Genomic DNA, 16,215 nt, shown 5'->3' on the forward strand with positions numbered 1-16,215 from the left:
AACCCAATCCTCTTAGCTTTGCTATCGTAAAATTGCAGACACCGTTCTTCAGCCTGCAGCACAAGTCCTCCCCAAACACTGATACATCCATTTCTTCAGAACTCCAGGATCTCAAATATAAGATAAAAAAAACCAAAAAACATCACTTTGCTCATACTGGGCAATCAACTCAGCAAAAAACCTACTGTGTACAACACTAGTTCTTTCTTCCAAAACACACTGTCCATCTTGCCCATTCCTTGTATTCATCTGAACCAAGCTTAAAGACTATTGTCTATCCTTACATTTGCATGCCTGATGAAGCCTAATTAACATTACTGAGGAACACAAAACACTTTGCTGTACCAAAGTCTTAGCAACTGACATTTTTCTGGTGGCTTTTTCTAGTTTATCACTGTTAAATCTCAGTAATATCTGGCTGGGTCTAGGCTGGCTAAACATCAGCAGAGCCCTGGTTTTAGCCAAACTGCCTCAAATGATATAGGCAATGACCTCAAATGAGCCTTCAAAAGAAAACTACTGTGCTCACTAAGTGCATTTGTGTCACCTGCACTTCCTATTGATTTTCTATTAAGATTTACGTATAGCCATTTTCCTTTCTGACCATCTTCAGCTGCTATCAAACTACAAATAACAAAGGGTAAGTGCAAAATTTTTTTCCCTCACCATCAAGTGTAGATGAAGGTGGATGCTCAAGATCAGAGCATCCCAGCAGGTAGGAAGTCAAGGAAGGGTACCAGGAGACCTGCATGGTTAAACAGGGAATTGCTGGGCAAACTCAAGTGGAAGAAGAGGGTGTACAGATCATGGAAGGAGGGGCTGGCCACTTGGGAGGAATAGAAGTCTGTTGTCAGAGGATGTAGGGAGGCAACTAGGAAAGCTAAGGCCTCCTTGGAATTAAACCTTGCAAGAGAGGTCAAGGACAACAGAAAGAGCTTCTTCAAATACATTGCAAGTAAAACCAGCACTAGAGGCAATGTAGGCCCACTGATGAATGAGGTGGGGGTCCTGGAGACAGAGGATAAAAAGAAGGCGGAGTTACTGAATGCCTTCCTTGCCTCTGACTATACTGCTGGAGGCTGTCCTAAGGAGCCCCAGACCCCTGAGGCCCTAGAGGAAGTCAGGGTAGAGGAGGAGTCTGTCTTGGTTGATGAGGGCTGGGTCAGGGACCAATTAAGCAATCTAGACATCCATAAATCCATGGGCCCTGATGGGATGCATCCGCGGGTGCTGAGGGAGCTGGCGGAAGTCGTTGCTAGGCCACTCTCCATCATCTTTGCTAAATCGTGGGCAACGGGAGAGGTGCCTGAGGACTGGAGGAAAGCGAATGTCACTCCAGTCTTCAAAAAGGGCAAGAAGGAGGACCCGGGTAACTATAGACCGGTCAGCCTCACCTCCATCCCCGGAAAGGTGATGGAACAACTTGTTCTTGGTGCTGTCTCTAGGCACATCAAGGATAGGGGGAACATTAGGGGCAGTCAACACGGCTTCACCAAGGGGAAGTCATGCTCAACCAACTTGATAGCCTTTTATGAGGACATAACCCGGTGGATAGATGATGGTAAAGCTGTGGATGTGGTCTATCTCGATTTCAGTAAAGCGTTTGACACGGTCTCCCACAGCATCCTTGCAGCTAAACTGAGGAAGTGTGGTCTGGATGATCGGGTAGTGAGGTGGATTGTGAACTGGCTGAAGGAAAGAAGCCAGAGAGTGGTGGTCAATGGGACTGAGTCCAGTTGGAGGCCTGTATCTAGTGGAGTCCCTCAAGGGTCGGTACTGGGACAAGTACTATTCAATATATTCCTTAATGACTTGGATGAGGGAATAGAGTGCACTGTCAGCAAGTTCGCTGATGACACAAAACTGGGAGGAGTGGCTGACACACCAGAAGGCTGCGCAGCCATTCAGAGAGACCTAGACAGGCTGGAGAGTTGGGTGGGGAGAAATTTAATGAAATATAACAAGGGCAAGTGTAGAGTCCTGCATCTGGGCAAGAACAACCCCATGTATGAGTACAAGCTGGGGACAGACCTGTTGGAGAGCAGCGTAGGGGAAAGGGACCTGGGGGTCCTAGTGGACAGCAGGATGATCATGAGCCAGCAGTGTGCCCTTGTGGCCAAGAAGGCCAATGGCATCCTGGCGTGTATTAGAAGGGGTGTGGTTAGCAGGTCAGGAGAGGTTCTCCTCCCCCTCTACTCTGCCCTGGTGAGGCCGCATCTGGAATATTGTGTCCAGTTCTGGGCCCCTCAGTTCAAGAAGGACAGGGAACTGCTAGAGAGAGTCCAGCGCAAAGCCACGAAGATGATTAAGGGAGTGGAACATCTCCCTTCTGAGGAGAGGCTGAGGGAGCTGGGTCTCTTTAGCTTAGAGAAGAGGAGACTGAGGGGTGACCTCATTCATGTTTATAAATATGTAAAGGGCAAGTGTCATGAGGATGGGCCAGGCTCTTCTCAGTGACATCCCTTGACTGGACAAGGGGCAATGGGTGCAAGCTGGAACACAGGAGGTTCCACATATATATGAGGAAAAACTTCTTTACGGTGAGGGTAACTGAACACTGGAACAGGCTACCCAGAGAGGTTGTGGAGTCTCCTTCTCTGGAGACATTCAAAACCCGCCTGGATGTGTTCCTGTGTGATATGGTCTAGGCAATCCTGCTCCGGCAGGGGGATTGGACTAGATGATCTTTCGAGGTCCCTTCCAATCCCTAACATTCTGTGATTCTGTGATTCTGTGATTCTGTGATTTGAAAATGGCAACTACTTGCCAGTAATCAAGGAAACCAATCCTAAACCGAAGGAGTTCAAAACAGAATACATATTTATCCACCAGAATGTATCTATCTACCTCTTTTCAAAGTTGACCAGAAGAGTACAGTAAGTGTTTGTATTTTTCAACAGAGTGCAAAAGACTTTTCAGTGATCATATCTGAACCTAGAATGTTTGTTTCTTTCATCTCCTAAATGATGATTTTCTTCCATATAACTTCCATGTGCTACTTTTCTCCAAGTGCATTTGCACAAAGCTGGTTTTGGTGGATCCACGTTCTCATAATTTGTTTTCTTTTCCCTTTTTGACAGTGTTCTGTTTTTCCTCAGAGTTTGTTTATTGTATTCACAGAAGTTTCCATGGCTCAAAATGCCTCCAGAAAGCCACAGCATTTGAATAAAATCATCTAGCTAATCTGATTCCACATTAGAGTGCAGCTCCTGAGCTCAACTTGGGATAAAGTGTGAACAGACTATTTTGTTAGTTAAACTATACTTTAAAATGTTTTGACATTTTAATCAAAAGAACCTAATTTCTCCATGTGCATTTCCCAAATTCAAAGGGTATATTCAAAAATAGTGGAATTTCTGAGCTCATACACTTTAGTAACATTACAGCGGGCATTGGAGAAAGTTTTGGGCTTTGACATCTAATGTTTTCAAAAACTAAAATACCAGCAAAATATCTGACTATTTTGAACTGTGACAGAAATTAAGATACAGAATGATCTATAATTTTTGAGTCACATATGACAGCTATTATTCAAAAGTCCAGTTTTTGTTAAATTAACAGCACATGGATGTGAAGAAAACATTATTAAGTAACTAAAAGCATAATTCATTATAAGAGATGACTGAAAGACTTCAGAACAAAGAGAAAAACAGTACCTTCAGCTAATGATCACGGTACACTAACATATATGTGTTACAAACACGAAGAGTTTGCATTTCCTACAGCACTTCCTATACTGGGATCCCCAAACTCCTTCAAATATCACAGAATCTCTAGGATGACGCACTACTTTATGTACATTTTGATATGTGGGAACTGAGACACTGGCAGCTAATGCACCTTGCTCAAAGCCTCCAAATTCTGTGCTTTGCCCCCAAGACTATATTTGCCTCTGCCTCTAATGTCCCACAACACGTCACGCTATAAACACATAGTCTTTGAAAACCTTTATACTTTATTCATGTAAAATTGTCAGAATGAATCTCTGGCTGCTTTGAAAATGATGCTACTTCTGATGTGTTAACACAGTTAATCTATGGCTAACTGGAACATCACGCCTTTCTCTACACACCATCCCACAGCCATTTCCAATTTGAGAACTAATGAAGGAGTTTTATTCTCCAGAGCAAAATATACAAACGGTTATCCAGTTAGTTAGGTCATTTTTGCCCACAGCCTGCTACTTACATTCAGTCTTGTGTAATTATAATCCTATCCAGTGAGAAAAACGTGAATTTGCCCAACAATGTGGTTATTACTATGTAATTAATATTAGCTCTCAGACTGCGAAAGTTGGGGAGAGTGAGAAAGTCGTTCCCTAGCAAAATGTGCTGGACAATGCAAGCTTTAGGCAGAAAATAACATACACAAAAGCCAGTCTGAATCTAGGAGAAAAAAATGATAATAAATATAGCACAATAGGAAAGAGCAATGTTACCACACTGAAAAATGTGTCAGTAATGTAATTGAAATTGCCTTACGCTGTATGTAACAATGCACGGCAGCTAACCAGTCCTTCTAAGTTGATTACTATTTCCCTGGACAGAAATAGTGCCGATAAGAAATGGCATCCCTCCACTCCTTACAATATAAAATTAATTCCTTTTTTTCTTTCCCCTTCCCATAAAAAGTGGTATTCCAAAGTGGCTCCTGCATGCACTTTCGTATCTCAAAAAGAAAAATGCTATTTAAAAAAAATTTAAATGCTTGGAAATGCAAGGGTTTTCTCCCTAATAATAAAATGTTCTTCTTCCCTTAGTTGAAACACTGTCATGATGGTTTCCAAGCTGACACATCAATTATGATAGGTTGATGGGTCACACTACATTGCACTGCAGCAAATCACGAAGTATCAGTCTTGGAAATTAGAGAGAAAATAACCCAGACAGACACACGCTCCCTACCCTCTTTTCAGGTTTGCTAGTTGCTGCAAATTCCATCCAAATTAAAAAAAAAAAATCAGAGAGATGCAATTGCCTGATTCACAGTGACAATTTAGCTGGAACCCTGCTAAACGGTCACCTAAAACTGGACACGTGCACAGTTCTGCAGTAAAGCTGATTCTGGGAAGAAAGCATGCAAGTTTTTTCTTACCTGTAATATGGTAGCTAACTTGTCGATTGACATCAGATGTGTCTTCATCCCAGGTGCTAAGAACAGCCACAACTTCCCCTGGAGGGTCACTCTCCTTCACGGACCCTCTGTACACTTCATGTTCAAAGACGGGTGCATTATCATTTATATCTGTTACAGTGACTGAGACCAAGGTGGTTGACGACAAGGATAAAGCTTCCCCCAGATCTGAGGCCACCACTGCAAAAGTGAAAGCAGGATCCTTTTCATGGTCCAGATCCTTCAGTGTGCTGATCCAGCCACTGTTGCTATCAATGGTGAACGCTTCTGTGATCTTGTCCAGCTCTGATTCCACTGCAAGTGTATATGTGACCTGTCCATTTGCACTTGAGTCTGCATCAATCGCTTTAACTTGCATAAGTTTTGTTCCTATGGGCATCCCTTCCATTATTATTGCATCATAGCTAGCTGTTTCAAACACAGGCTTGTTGTCATTCACATCCAATACCTTAACCTCCACATCCACAGTTAACACAATGTCTACTTTGTCTAATTGAATGGTGGCTGCAGCTTTGAAGTGAAATGCAGGATTTGTCTCATGATCAAGTCTCTTATCCAGTTTTATGAGCCCTGTGTCTTGCTCTATGATGAAAACCCCATCTTTGTTGTGCTCAGTCAGCTCACCATTAACTGTGCTATACAAAGCACCCTGATTAGGCAAAACATGCAGAATGTCAATGGTACTACCTATGAGGGTGTCTTCTGCTATGGTAAAAGAATACTGGGGTTGAGAAAAGGAAGGCAAAATAGTTTCTGGAGGTAAAACATGGATGTAGACAGGAATGAGGGAATGTTTTACAGGAATGCCCCCATCAACTGCTTTGACAAAGAATGACAGAACTGTGTTTTTCAGTTGGTTAAAGCTACCCTTGGTGACCATCCATCCATTGTCTGGATCTATTTCAAGCAGATCAGCTACTGAAACGGAAGCCTCACTATACAGCGAATAGGTAATTCTGGAATTGACTCCATCATCTGGATCTACTGCTTGCACTTGGGTCACCAAGTAACCTTTCCCAACATCTGCTTTGACACTTGCTCTGTATTCGACTGTCATAAACTGGGGAGCGTTGTCATTCTCATCCACTACTATCACTCTCACAGTGCAAAATGTAGTCCTGCCACCTCCATCGAGGGCTCTCAAAAATAGACCGATATCACTTTCCAGCGGGTTCTCCCGGTCTAACCTCTCAGTTGTCAGAATCTGCCCATTGCTATCAATCAGAAATCGGTCCTTGGCAAAGTCATTTATTATGGAGTAGCTTATCTGGCCGTATACACCTGAATCCCCATCTGTTGCCTTCACATGGATTACCTTAGTTCCAGGAGCAGCGTTTTCTCTAACCTCTGCAACGTAAACGCTCTGCGAAAACACAGGGCTGTAGAGGTTGGCCCCAAGGATCTGTATGTGCACCTGAGCTGTGCTGGTGAACAGCCCGTCTGACACAGAGACATTTAGGCTGTACATGGGCTCCATTCTCTGTTTCCGATGGTTGGAAAGCGTGATAACACCACTCTTGCTGTCCATAATAAAATTGGTCCGATCGTTTCCTGATAAGATGCTGTACTCCAGTCTATCAAAATCAGAGCTGTCGGCATCAGAGGCTTGGACACAAGTAACAAAATGACCCCGAGGTGCCAGTTCACTCACATACGATTCATATATCAACTGGTTAAAAACTGGAGGGTTGTCATTCATGTCTGTTATTGAGATACTAACAAGAACCTCACTGCTTAGTGGTGGGAACCCATTATCGGTTGCTCTGACTTTCAAGCTGCACTGCTGTATGAGTTCATGATCCAGCATCCGGGCTGTCAGAATTAGCCCACTGGTGCTGTCTATATGGAAATAGTCTGTGCTGTTAAAGGTGTCCTGGACTATCTGATACTGCACAATCCTGTTATTGTCAGAGTCAGCATCAATAGCAACAACCTGCAGTACAGGAGTCCCAATCAAAGATGCTTCAGACAAAGTAGCATTATAAGCCGTATGATCAAAAACTGGAGGATTATCATTCACATCATTAATGATCAAGTCCACAGTGACCTCAGCTCGAGCGCCAGTGAGGGCATCGCTGGCTCGCACCACCAACTTGAAAAGAGAATTTATTTCATAGTCCAGTGGGCTGATGACACTCAGAACTCCAGTATCAAAGTCGATATTAAACTGGTTGTAGGGATCTCCATCAACAATGATATAAATGATACCCTGGCCTTCTGGACTGGTTGCATTTATGCTTAAAATTGGCGTGTGCATTTCTACATCTTCATTCACAGAAGCTGTATAGAAGGGCTTGTCAAATACAGGCATCGCTTTGTTAACAATAGTAATGGGGAGCTCTACTGAAGCAGACAACGACGGGTTACCACCATCTTTTGCAAGAATGACAACCAAATACTCTATATTAGATAAATCAGAATTGAAGGCTTCTTTTAAAGTGACGCTGCCAGTTCCTCTATCAATTTCAAAATGTCCATAGTCTTCCTTCAGAAGATATGACACCTCACCATTTTCACCCTTATCTTTGTCAATAGCCGTCACTCGATATATCAGGGTACCAGGCTCAGCATCGACTTGCACAGCAGCATAGTATGGGAGCCCTACGAACACTGGGGCATTGTCATTTATGTCCTCAATGTAAACCCTCACCACCACTCGAGCGACACGAAGGTGATCTAGTTCACGGCTTGCTTCCACCACCAACTCATACAGCTCTTGTTCCTCTCTATCGAAGGGTATGCCGGTTGTCTGAATGACTCCTGAGGTGGATTTGATTTTAAATTTGTTGCCTGGGTTTAATATACTGTATTTCAAAGGCTCATTGAGGTGGTTACCAACCGCATTCACCACAGCGATCTTTGTGATGTTGGTCCTGTTTTCTGAGATAGAAGTGGAATAAAAATTTTGTGTGAAATGGAGCCCACTATCCATAGCTTCTTTTACCATTATTGTCACCATAGCAGTGCTATAAAATTTCCCATCAGATACTCTTACTATTAGCATATAATGGTCTTTGGAGAGGCTATTGTTTTTAATGGTGAGCACTCCTGTGCTTGAATCAATTAAAAAATGGTCCATATTGCCTTCAGTTAGACTGTATGTTAGTTCAGGAGGGATCTCTGAATCTGGGTCTGTAGCCTTGACTTTGAGAACCTCAACACCAACATACGTGGGCAGGAGCAAGACTGTCTCAAATACGGCCTGGCTGAAGACTGGTGGGTTGTCATTGACATCAGTTACCTCAATGGTCACTTCAACCGGGCTCTCTGCTGTAAGCTGGGGATTCCCACTGTCTCTAACATGCACGTGGAAGTGGAAGTGGGCTATTGTTTCGTGATCTAAATTTGCAATTGTTCTGATTGCACCTGTGCTGGAATCTACCGTGAAATACTTTTTTGCAGTAGATTCAACAATCTGGTACACAAGCAAAGCATTCTGGTTGCTGTCAGCATCAGTGGCACGTATCACGAGGGGACTGTTATTCGCACTCCGGACTATGCTATTTACAGGAGCAGCTTCGCTTATGCTGCCGGAGTACTGGGAGAAGAGAAAAACTGGTGGGTTATCATTTTCATCAACAATCTGAATGTTCACAGTGGCATTTGATGCCATGCCTGCCATATTTGTTGCCTGTACAATGAGCTGATAGAAGGAAGCACGTTCATAATCAAGGGCCTTTTGACTGGTGATCACTCCAGAATATGGGTTTATAGTGAAGACTCCATCCACATTGCCATCTTTAACCTCATAAACTAACGTGGACTGACTGATTGCAGAGAGGGAGATGACAGAAGTGCCAAATCCCACATTTTCATTAACCTCTGCTTGGTATTCTTTGAGAGTGAACTTAGGGTGGGAGTTATCTGCCATCGTCACAGATATCCGCACAATTGCTGTTGCAGACAGCGGTGGAGAACCTTGATCAGTTACTTTGACTGACAAAACAAACTGTCCCATTGTGGTTAAGTCTGGCTCCTTCAGTAATGTAATGATCCCCAAAACTGGTTCAATCTTGAATGTGTTTCCCGTATTTCCTAAAACACAAATATTGAAAGCAAATTAGAAATGAAATACAATGCACTTAATGATAATTTAAACCAGGAGCAATTAGATGCAATTTGTTAAAGGCAGTTACTGAAAAAAAAACCAAAACAACTAATTCTAAAGGGCCTTCCAGCCTTCCTTGCTAAAAATCAGGCATCTCAGTCGATGGTGTAGGTGTTCAAAACTTCAGAAACTCAGGTGCTGCTATCTATGTCTTGATTCTGAGTATCAACGTCTGAGCAAATGCTGCATGTACATTACTCCTGCTGAAGTAGGAAAAAGCATCCCTAAATTATGGGCATTAGTCAAATACGTGTACACCTAAGGCAAAGAAACTAGATCAGAGGCTAACAAGCCAATTACATGACAAATGGATAACAACTCAGGCTCTTAACTGAAGGAGAAATTAAGCAACCGTAGAGAAGATTACAGTAGTTCAAGACTCAAAGAACTGAATGTAAAAAGGTTAAAGTGGCATTTAGAAAAACGAAACAGAACAAATAGCACAGAAAAGAAATTCAAGTATCTTGTGGCACAAAGGTTTATCGTATGATCTCTGAGGAGGATGAATCTAGATGAATGAGGTTTAGCAGAAAATGTCATGAAATGTCTGTTATAACATGAAAGCAGGGATATCGCTGACTGCATAAAGGTGAAAACAGTGAGTTTGGATCAAGGACCTTCTTTGGGGCCTTATTTTCTTTTAGTCTTTTTGCCAACCTCTTCTTTAACAAGACATTTAAAACTGTTGATACATATCCCTACTGTGCAATTAGAGATCACCTCTATTAGGCAATCCGTATTTGCTGGTGCCTTGAGCACCTGCTTAAAGTATAGGATGCTTTGTGTGTATATGGCATGTGTAAGCACACAGACTCACTTTCTGAATTTGATTCAAAATACAAAGAGCATGTACTAAGTTATAGCAATTCCAATCATTATTACATGTTCCTGCTATTGTAATTTACACTTTAAAAGCTAGAACTGCTTCCAATCTACAGTCAAGCATCCATCCATGACCTGGAGAGAAATATGTCTCAGGTAACTGGTGATAAACAAGAGATTTTCCTTTAATGGTGATTGTTACGGGTGCTGTGCACAAAGCAGTACATGTGAAAATTGTAGCTGGAATACCAAATACATAGAATCCTAAATGAAGTGAATTAATGTAATCTATTTTTAAGATGTGATTTGCTACCTGTTGTAAATTCTGGGGCTTGGAGGCTAATTTAAGCTACATACTACTGTAGGTAGTTCAATACTGGTAGTGGCTTTCTATTTATATCCATCCTTTCAGATCAGTAGTTTACTCAACTAGCTAAAACAAAAATTGTGCTATTCACTGAGGAGCTGAGATTCTGCCAGAGCTACAAATTCTCATAAAGATCACAGTATCTGTCACATTTGCAGACACTGCAAATGCTGCTGCAGTTATTTTGTCAGTGCTTCCTAATACAAATAATTTTTAGCCATTGACTGCCTCATGTAAGGCCAGAGCTGGTTCTTCTCCTTTAGGAATTTCTTATGAAATGACACAAAAGCTACTTTCTTTACCAATTGCTCTCTTCACTTGTAAGGTGATGCAAGTAATTCCCCTGAATGAAAGGGCCGTATACAATCTGAATGCTGCAGTTAAAATTAGTATCCTCAACTGCACAGATTTTATGGACCACAGAAACCACAGCAGCAGAAGACTGAATTTTGATGCATCTGGGATTGGAACATCTGTGGATAATGGAACTGGAGGGGGGTGCGTGGCATATAGTAAATGGAAGTTTGAAGTCTGACACTGCAGGGAGGGCTCAGAACAAAACAGAAACAGGCTGTAATGGATGAGAGAGACTCTAGGAAGGAGAAAAACATGCAAACTAAAAAAAGGACCACCTAGTAGCTAAAGCATCCTTTCTAATCACCATATTTTTCTGCCTGAATTATGTATCATTCTATTACCTGTTTATGGGAGCCACACTCCTAGCATATCAGGTTGCTCTTTACATTGTGGTTGCACCTATAGGTGATTGGCTTGGAGCCCATAATATTAACATGGTGTCAAGAAAAAGCTGGGAACAGTCTTGAAAAACTGCCCCAGGAACGTGATCTGGTCTGAATCACAGAATACCAGGTTGGAAGGGACCTCCAGGATCATCTGGTCCAACCTTTCTTGGCAAAAGTACAGACTAGACAAGACGGCCCAGCACCCTGCCCAGATGAATCTTAAAAGTGTCCAATGTTGGGGAATCCACCACTTCCCCGGGGAGATTATTCCAATGGATGATTGTTCTCATTGTGAAAAATTTTCGTCTTGTGTCCAATCGGAATGTCCCCAAGAGTAACTTGTACCCATTTCCCCTCGTCTTTTCAATGTGACTCCTTGTAAAAAGGGAGTCTCCATCTTCTTTGTAGCCACCCTTTAAATACTGGAACATGGTGATAAGGTCTCCCCTAAGCCTTCTTTTCTCAAGGCTAAACAAACCCAGTTCTCTCAGCCTTTCCTCATATGGCAGGCTTCCACGTCCTGTGACCATCTTTGTGGCCCTTCTCTGGACCCTCTCCAGCCTGTCCACATCTTTTTTGCATAGCAGGCACCAAAACTGCTCAGAGTTCATTCTGTAAGGCAGTGTTGTCCTGCCTGGGCATGTGTAAATTTTCCCTGATCTAAGATAAAGGCCACTGCAGAATACTGAAAAATAACCGGTAAAACCAGATGCAGCGCATAAAGGAAATATTTGTTTTGTAGTGCTAAGATCTTTGTAGGATCACAAAGGTCTACGTTCAGCACTTTTAGCTGCAAAGGACTTCACCTCCTGGTTTGCTTAGGAGACTCTACATCCACAGAGCATACAGGGTAATGACAGAAAAGGTTCCTTGGGTCTTCTCTAAGCTTCAGGTTACATCAGCTTAATTTAAGGTGTGAGCTTGAACTATATGAAGTTAAATCAATATGAGATGGTGTAGATATTCTTATTCCATTACTTATTTTTTGTCATTTAGCCTGTTCCTAATTGATGTAAGCCATCCTAGCTAGTGACAAGTCTTTATAATAATATAGTGATAAATAATGGTCCTGTAGGATCAGAGCCTAATGCTGGGAAAGGCTTGTGATCTGATTTATATGGAGACAATCTGCAGTACATGAGACTTCTTTTTAGGGCAATATAGGTTTCAAGTTTTGCTATTATTACAATGGAAAGATTCACAGAATCACAGAATGTTAGGGATTGGAAGGGACCTCATATTACTAAAAAAAATATAAAAAGTAGAAATTAAACTTTAAAAAAATACAAAGGTTATAAATTTCTACTTTCTTCTCTCTTTTTCCAGGCACCCCTCTTGTATATATGTTAATGACTTATCTCAGAGATAATTCTTAACTTTAGGTCCGTAAGAGTCAGAGAAAGTTATATTCACTTGCATGTGTGGCACAGGTAATGCAAATTTCTCATGAAAATGCTGTTATGCCAGCAGAGGAATGCTTTTGTTGGTACAGATTATGTGGTGAATGTAAATATCTACATCTTAACAGCAAAAGCAATTTTAATCTGGTATCACCATGCCCTCCCTTAGTTTCAAGAGACCTTGTGCCACTAAACTGCTACAGCTCTGCTGGCAGAAGTTTTTAGCATAGCCCTGGTGTTAAGTCTCCACACTCTTCTAATCTGAATATTGGCAAAGATGCCAGGACGTACCAGCTGTGGTGGCATTTGTTTATGGAAGATCCACTGTGTACTAGACTGAAGCCAGCAACCTGAAAATAAGCCACTGGCTGTAGCTTTCAATAACTATCTTCTGTGATGGTTTTGAACCAATGACTTAGAGGTAAAAGGCTCTATAGCCATCTAGTGAACGTGAATGAGGTTCTGTTTTGAGAGGTTTTGGGTATCGTAGCTTCAAAATAAGAAACAGACAACAAGAACGTGTCTCCTTTGCCCAACTCTACAGGGGAGGGCAGACCAAAGAAGCTGAGTTGTATGTCAAGACGGACAACCATCACAGCACTGCTCTGTGTACGGCATGAATCATGATGCTACATTTTCAGCCTCTGTCCTAACCTGCTTCAATAGTGTAGATAAGCTCTGAGTTTTCTCCTTTATCTTTGTCCAAAGCCGTGACCTGCAAGACTGCTGATCCAACTGCTGCTGATTCAAACACCGAGGCTTCGTACAATGGGCTGGTGAAGTACGGACTGTGGTCATTGGAGTCTTCCACATTTATGATGACTCTGGCCAGGTTTCTTCTATAAGGGAATTCTTGATCTCGGACCTATAGAACAAGTATATAATAAACAACTTGATATCCATCTAGTAAAACTTCATAAATATTAGTCATCTGAGTGCTAATAATACATTCAGTTCTATTTAATATAAAGTAATAAAAAAATCCATTTGTCCCAAAGAACAGTCTAAAAACATTCACATGCAAGATGGTACATAGTAAAATTAAAGAAACAGGAAGAGCTTAGAGACTTTTTTTTTTCACCTGTGAAAAAATGCATGGCACCTAATCATCGTGATATGAATTTTTAAAGTGGCAACCACATGACATCTTAAATTTGGTTTTAGGTTTGCAAGAAATTCCTTTTTTTTAATACATACTAAATGGTCATGCCTTTGCCCTGCCAATCCCTGCTTTACAGCATAGAGGCAAACATACTTTGCCCATTGTTCCTTCTTTCAAAGAACTACAAACAATTTTGCCCACTATGGTCAGTTGTGTCAATCTAGCACTTGTAGCTGCCAATGGACTTTTGCATCATTATATATGTACATTCCTGTTTGAAGATGATGATACCAATAGTAAACAGTAGGAATTACCTTAAGTGCTGAGCACGCCCAACAGAGTTATCATTTATTGAACCTCTCTCAACCTCATACTAAAGATCGCAGCATGCTACACAGATAATCCTGGCAACATGATCCCCAAAAGTTTGGCTCTCCATAAGTAGAACAAAACCCTTACTGTATCAGGTGGAGATCAAACACAAGCATGGGGGAATGAACTCTGTCAGCTTGCCTCTCTGTGCTTCAGTTTATATTTATTTCTTAGCTTGCTTCTAGAAGACTTGCATCTTGTCACACTGTGAGCTGAGAACCCACTCAGCTCCTGCTCACTGGATCTCGTAGCAGCTCTCTGATTCCTGCGCTCCCCTGCACAGAGATGGCCCTGTACCTAGCATGTTATGAGCTGTTCCTTCAAAGATCTCTTCTGGTTAAAGAAAACAGTGGACTACAAAGTTTAAACTAACATAGATTATTTCTTTTATTAACCTCCAGTCAATAATATACAACCTTCACTTGAAAACAGACAGACCTATGTTCTGTAATTTAGGCACACTGAGAAAAAAATGGTAATTATTTTTTTCTGTATACCCAAACATTTGAAAATGTACCTGAAAGCTATTTTGTATACCAACAACTTATGTACTGAAATAAGTGCATAAAAGTAAACTATAAACGAGGCTTGTATTCAGAAAGGCTGTAGCATTCTCTATGGCAAGAAAGCAGTTATCTCCCTGTGAATAACTTCTCAACTTTCAGCCTCACTTCAGAAACTCTGAAAATTACCTTGAGTGAGAGGACCAGATGTCAAAAGATCAAATAATTTCCTGCTTGCTCTCCCTTGAGACAGCAAATCATACCATATTACATACAAATAATTCACAGTAAGTTTCCCCAAATTCCCAAATAAAAAAATGTAAAATAAATACACAGCGGGGCAGGCAAGATGAAATGAATGACTACTTACTGCACTAAGAGTCCTTTGCTAATGCAAAGACTAAGACACATATGCACCTGAAGCAGCAGGGGTTGTGTCCTGAGCCAAGTGAACATTGCATTCTTACCATGACATTAAGGATGTGCTTATCTTGAGCTTCGTGGTCTAATCTCTCAGCAGTATAGAGCACCCCAGTGCTGGGATCGATTCTGAATTTTCTCATGCTGACTGTATCGATGCTGCTGTGAATAGTGTAGCTCAACTTATGCTTTTCATCTCTGTCTACAGCTTCAATTTGCAGAATTTCAGTATCAGGGAGGATGTCTTCCGAAATGGTGACATCGTAACTTGGGTGAGAGAATTCTGGGCCATTATCATTGTTATCCAACACTTTTATAAGGACCTATAGTTAATAAAAGAAAAACATTTGAAGTTATTAAAGACTAGACAGTTACTGAATAGGCACCTAGAGAAATGTAATTTACTTTAGATGGCTGATGATGTTATGCTGCTCTATGGTGGGCTGAGAAACATCATTTAATATTAAATGCTTACTGTTCAGATCAAAAGAAATAGTAAGGATATGACTTTGGAGGCAAAATGACCCTAATTATAAGACCTACTCAGAGTCTGACAAAGAAGTCCATATTTTCAGTATCTGCAGATTGGAAAATATTCCTATCATGGCCATAGGAAAGGTTTTGTCGTCCCTTGTAACTGCGCTCGTTACAAGAGACTTCTAGAGCTATTATGGGATTTCCTTTCCCCTTTACTATTAATATGGCTATAAAAGAACCCTTTTCATGTTACTTAAATCTGCTTTTTATAAAATCAAGATTTGGTTAAATCCTGTGTTATTTTCTGCCCAATATATTGTGTTGGGAAGTACTAGCAGTGTCAAATTGTGACAGCAGAGGAGACTTCCAAGTTGCTGTCACATCTTAGGCTGTGTTAGGAACGGCGACACTTGGTGAGGCAAGAACAGGAGACACGACCTCATGACCATGCAAGCCCACCCTACACAGATCAATATGCAGCTTTGCCACTGGTGGTTGTCTTTATTGCCAACTAATTCACTTTCCCCTTGAACAGCTATTTGCCTCTCTTCTGTTGCAGTTTACAAATGGAAGGACGGCTGCTAAAAATGTGAATGAATGCTGTGCCATTTGCTTCAAGTCTGTCTTTAAAACCTCGGTATTGACCCCTAAAGAAACTTGGAGAAGGGGAAGGCAGCCAGGATGCTGCTGTTGCTGCCTATTACACCCATTTCAATATCTCACAAGCTGTCCCTGGTAATAAGAATCACTATTTTCCAAGCTTTGCTG

General features: G+C 41.5%; 1 protein-coding gene across 2 annotated transcripts in view; it reads right to left on the minus strand.

The window, feature by feature from the left end:
- FAT3 (FAT atypical cadherin 3) overlaps window positions 1-16,215 on the minus strand; it is a 346,791-nt gene that overhangs the window by 80,810 nt on the left and 249,766 nt on the right. For both annotated transcript variants that reach the window (XM_068425515.1, XM_068425513.1), the window contains exons 7-9: window positions 15,018-15,293; window positions 13,228-13,438; window positions 5,095-9,168 (exon numbers count right to left, since the gene is read on the minus strand). In XM_068425515.1, the coding sequence (XP_068281616.1) occupies window positions 5,095-9,168; window positions 13,228-13,438; window positions 15,018-15,293 (4,561 nt within the window). The remainder of the gene's footprint in view (window positions 1-5,094; window positions 9,169-13,227; window positions 13,439-15,017; window positions 15,294-16,215) is intronic.

The sequence above is a fragment of the Nyctibius grandis genome, chromosome 2 (assembly GCF_013368605.1).
Source record: "Nyctibius grandis isolate bNycGra1 chromosome 2, bNycGra1.pri, whole genome shotgun sequence".
Lineage (NCBI taxonomy): Eukaryota > Metazoa > Chordata > Aves > Nyctibiiformes > Nyctibiidae > Nyctibius > Nyctibius grandis.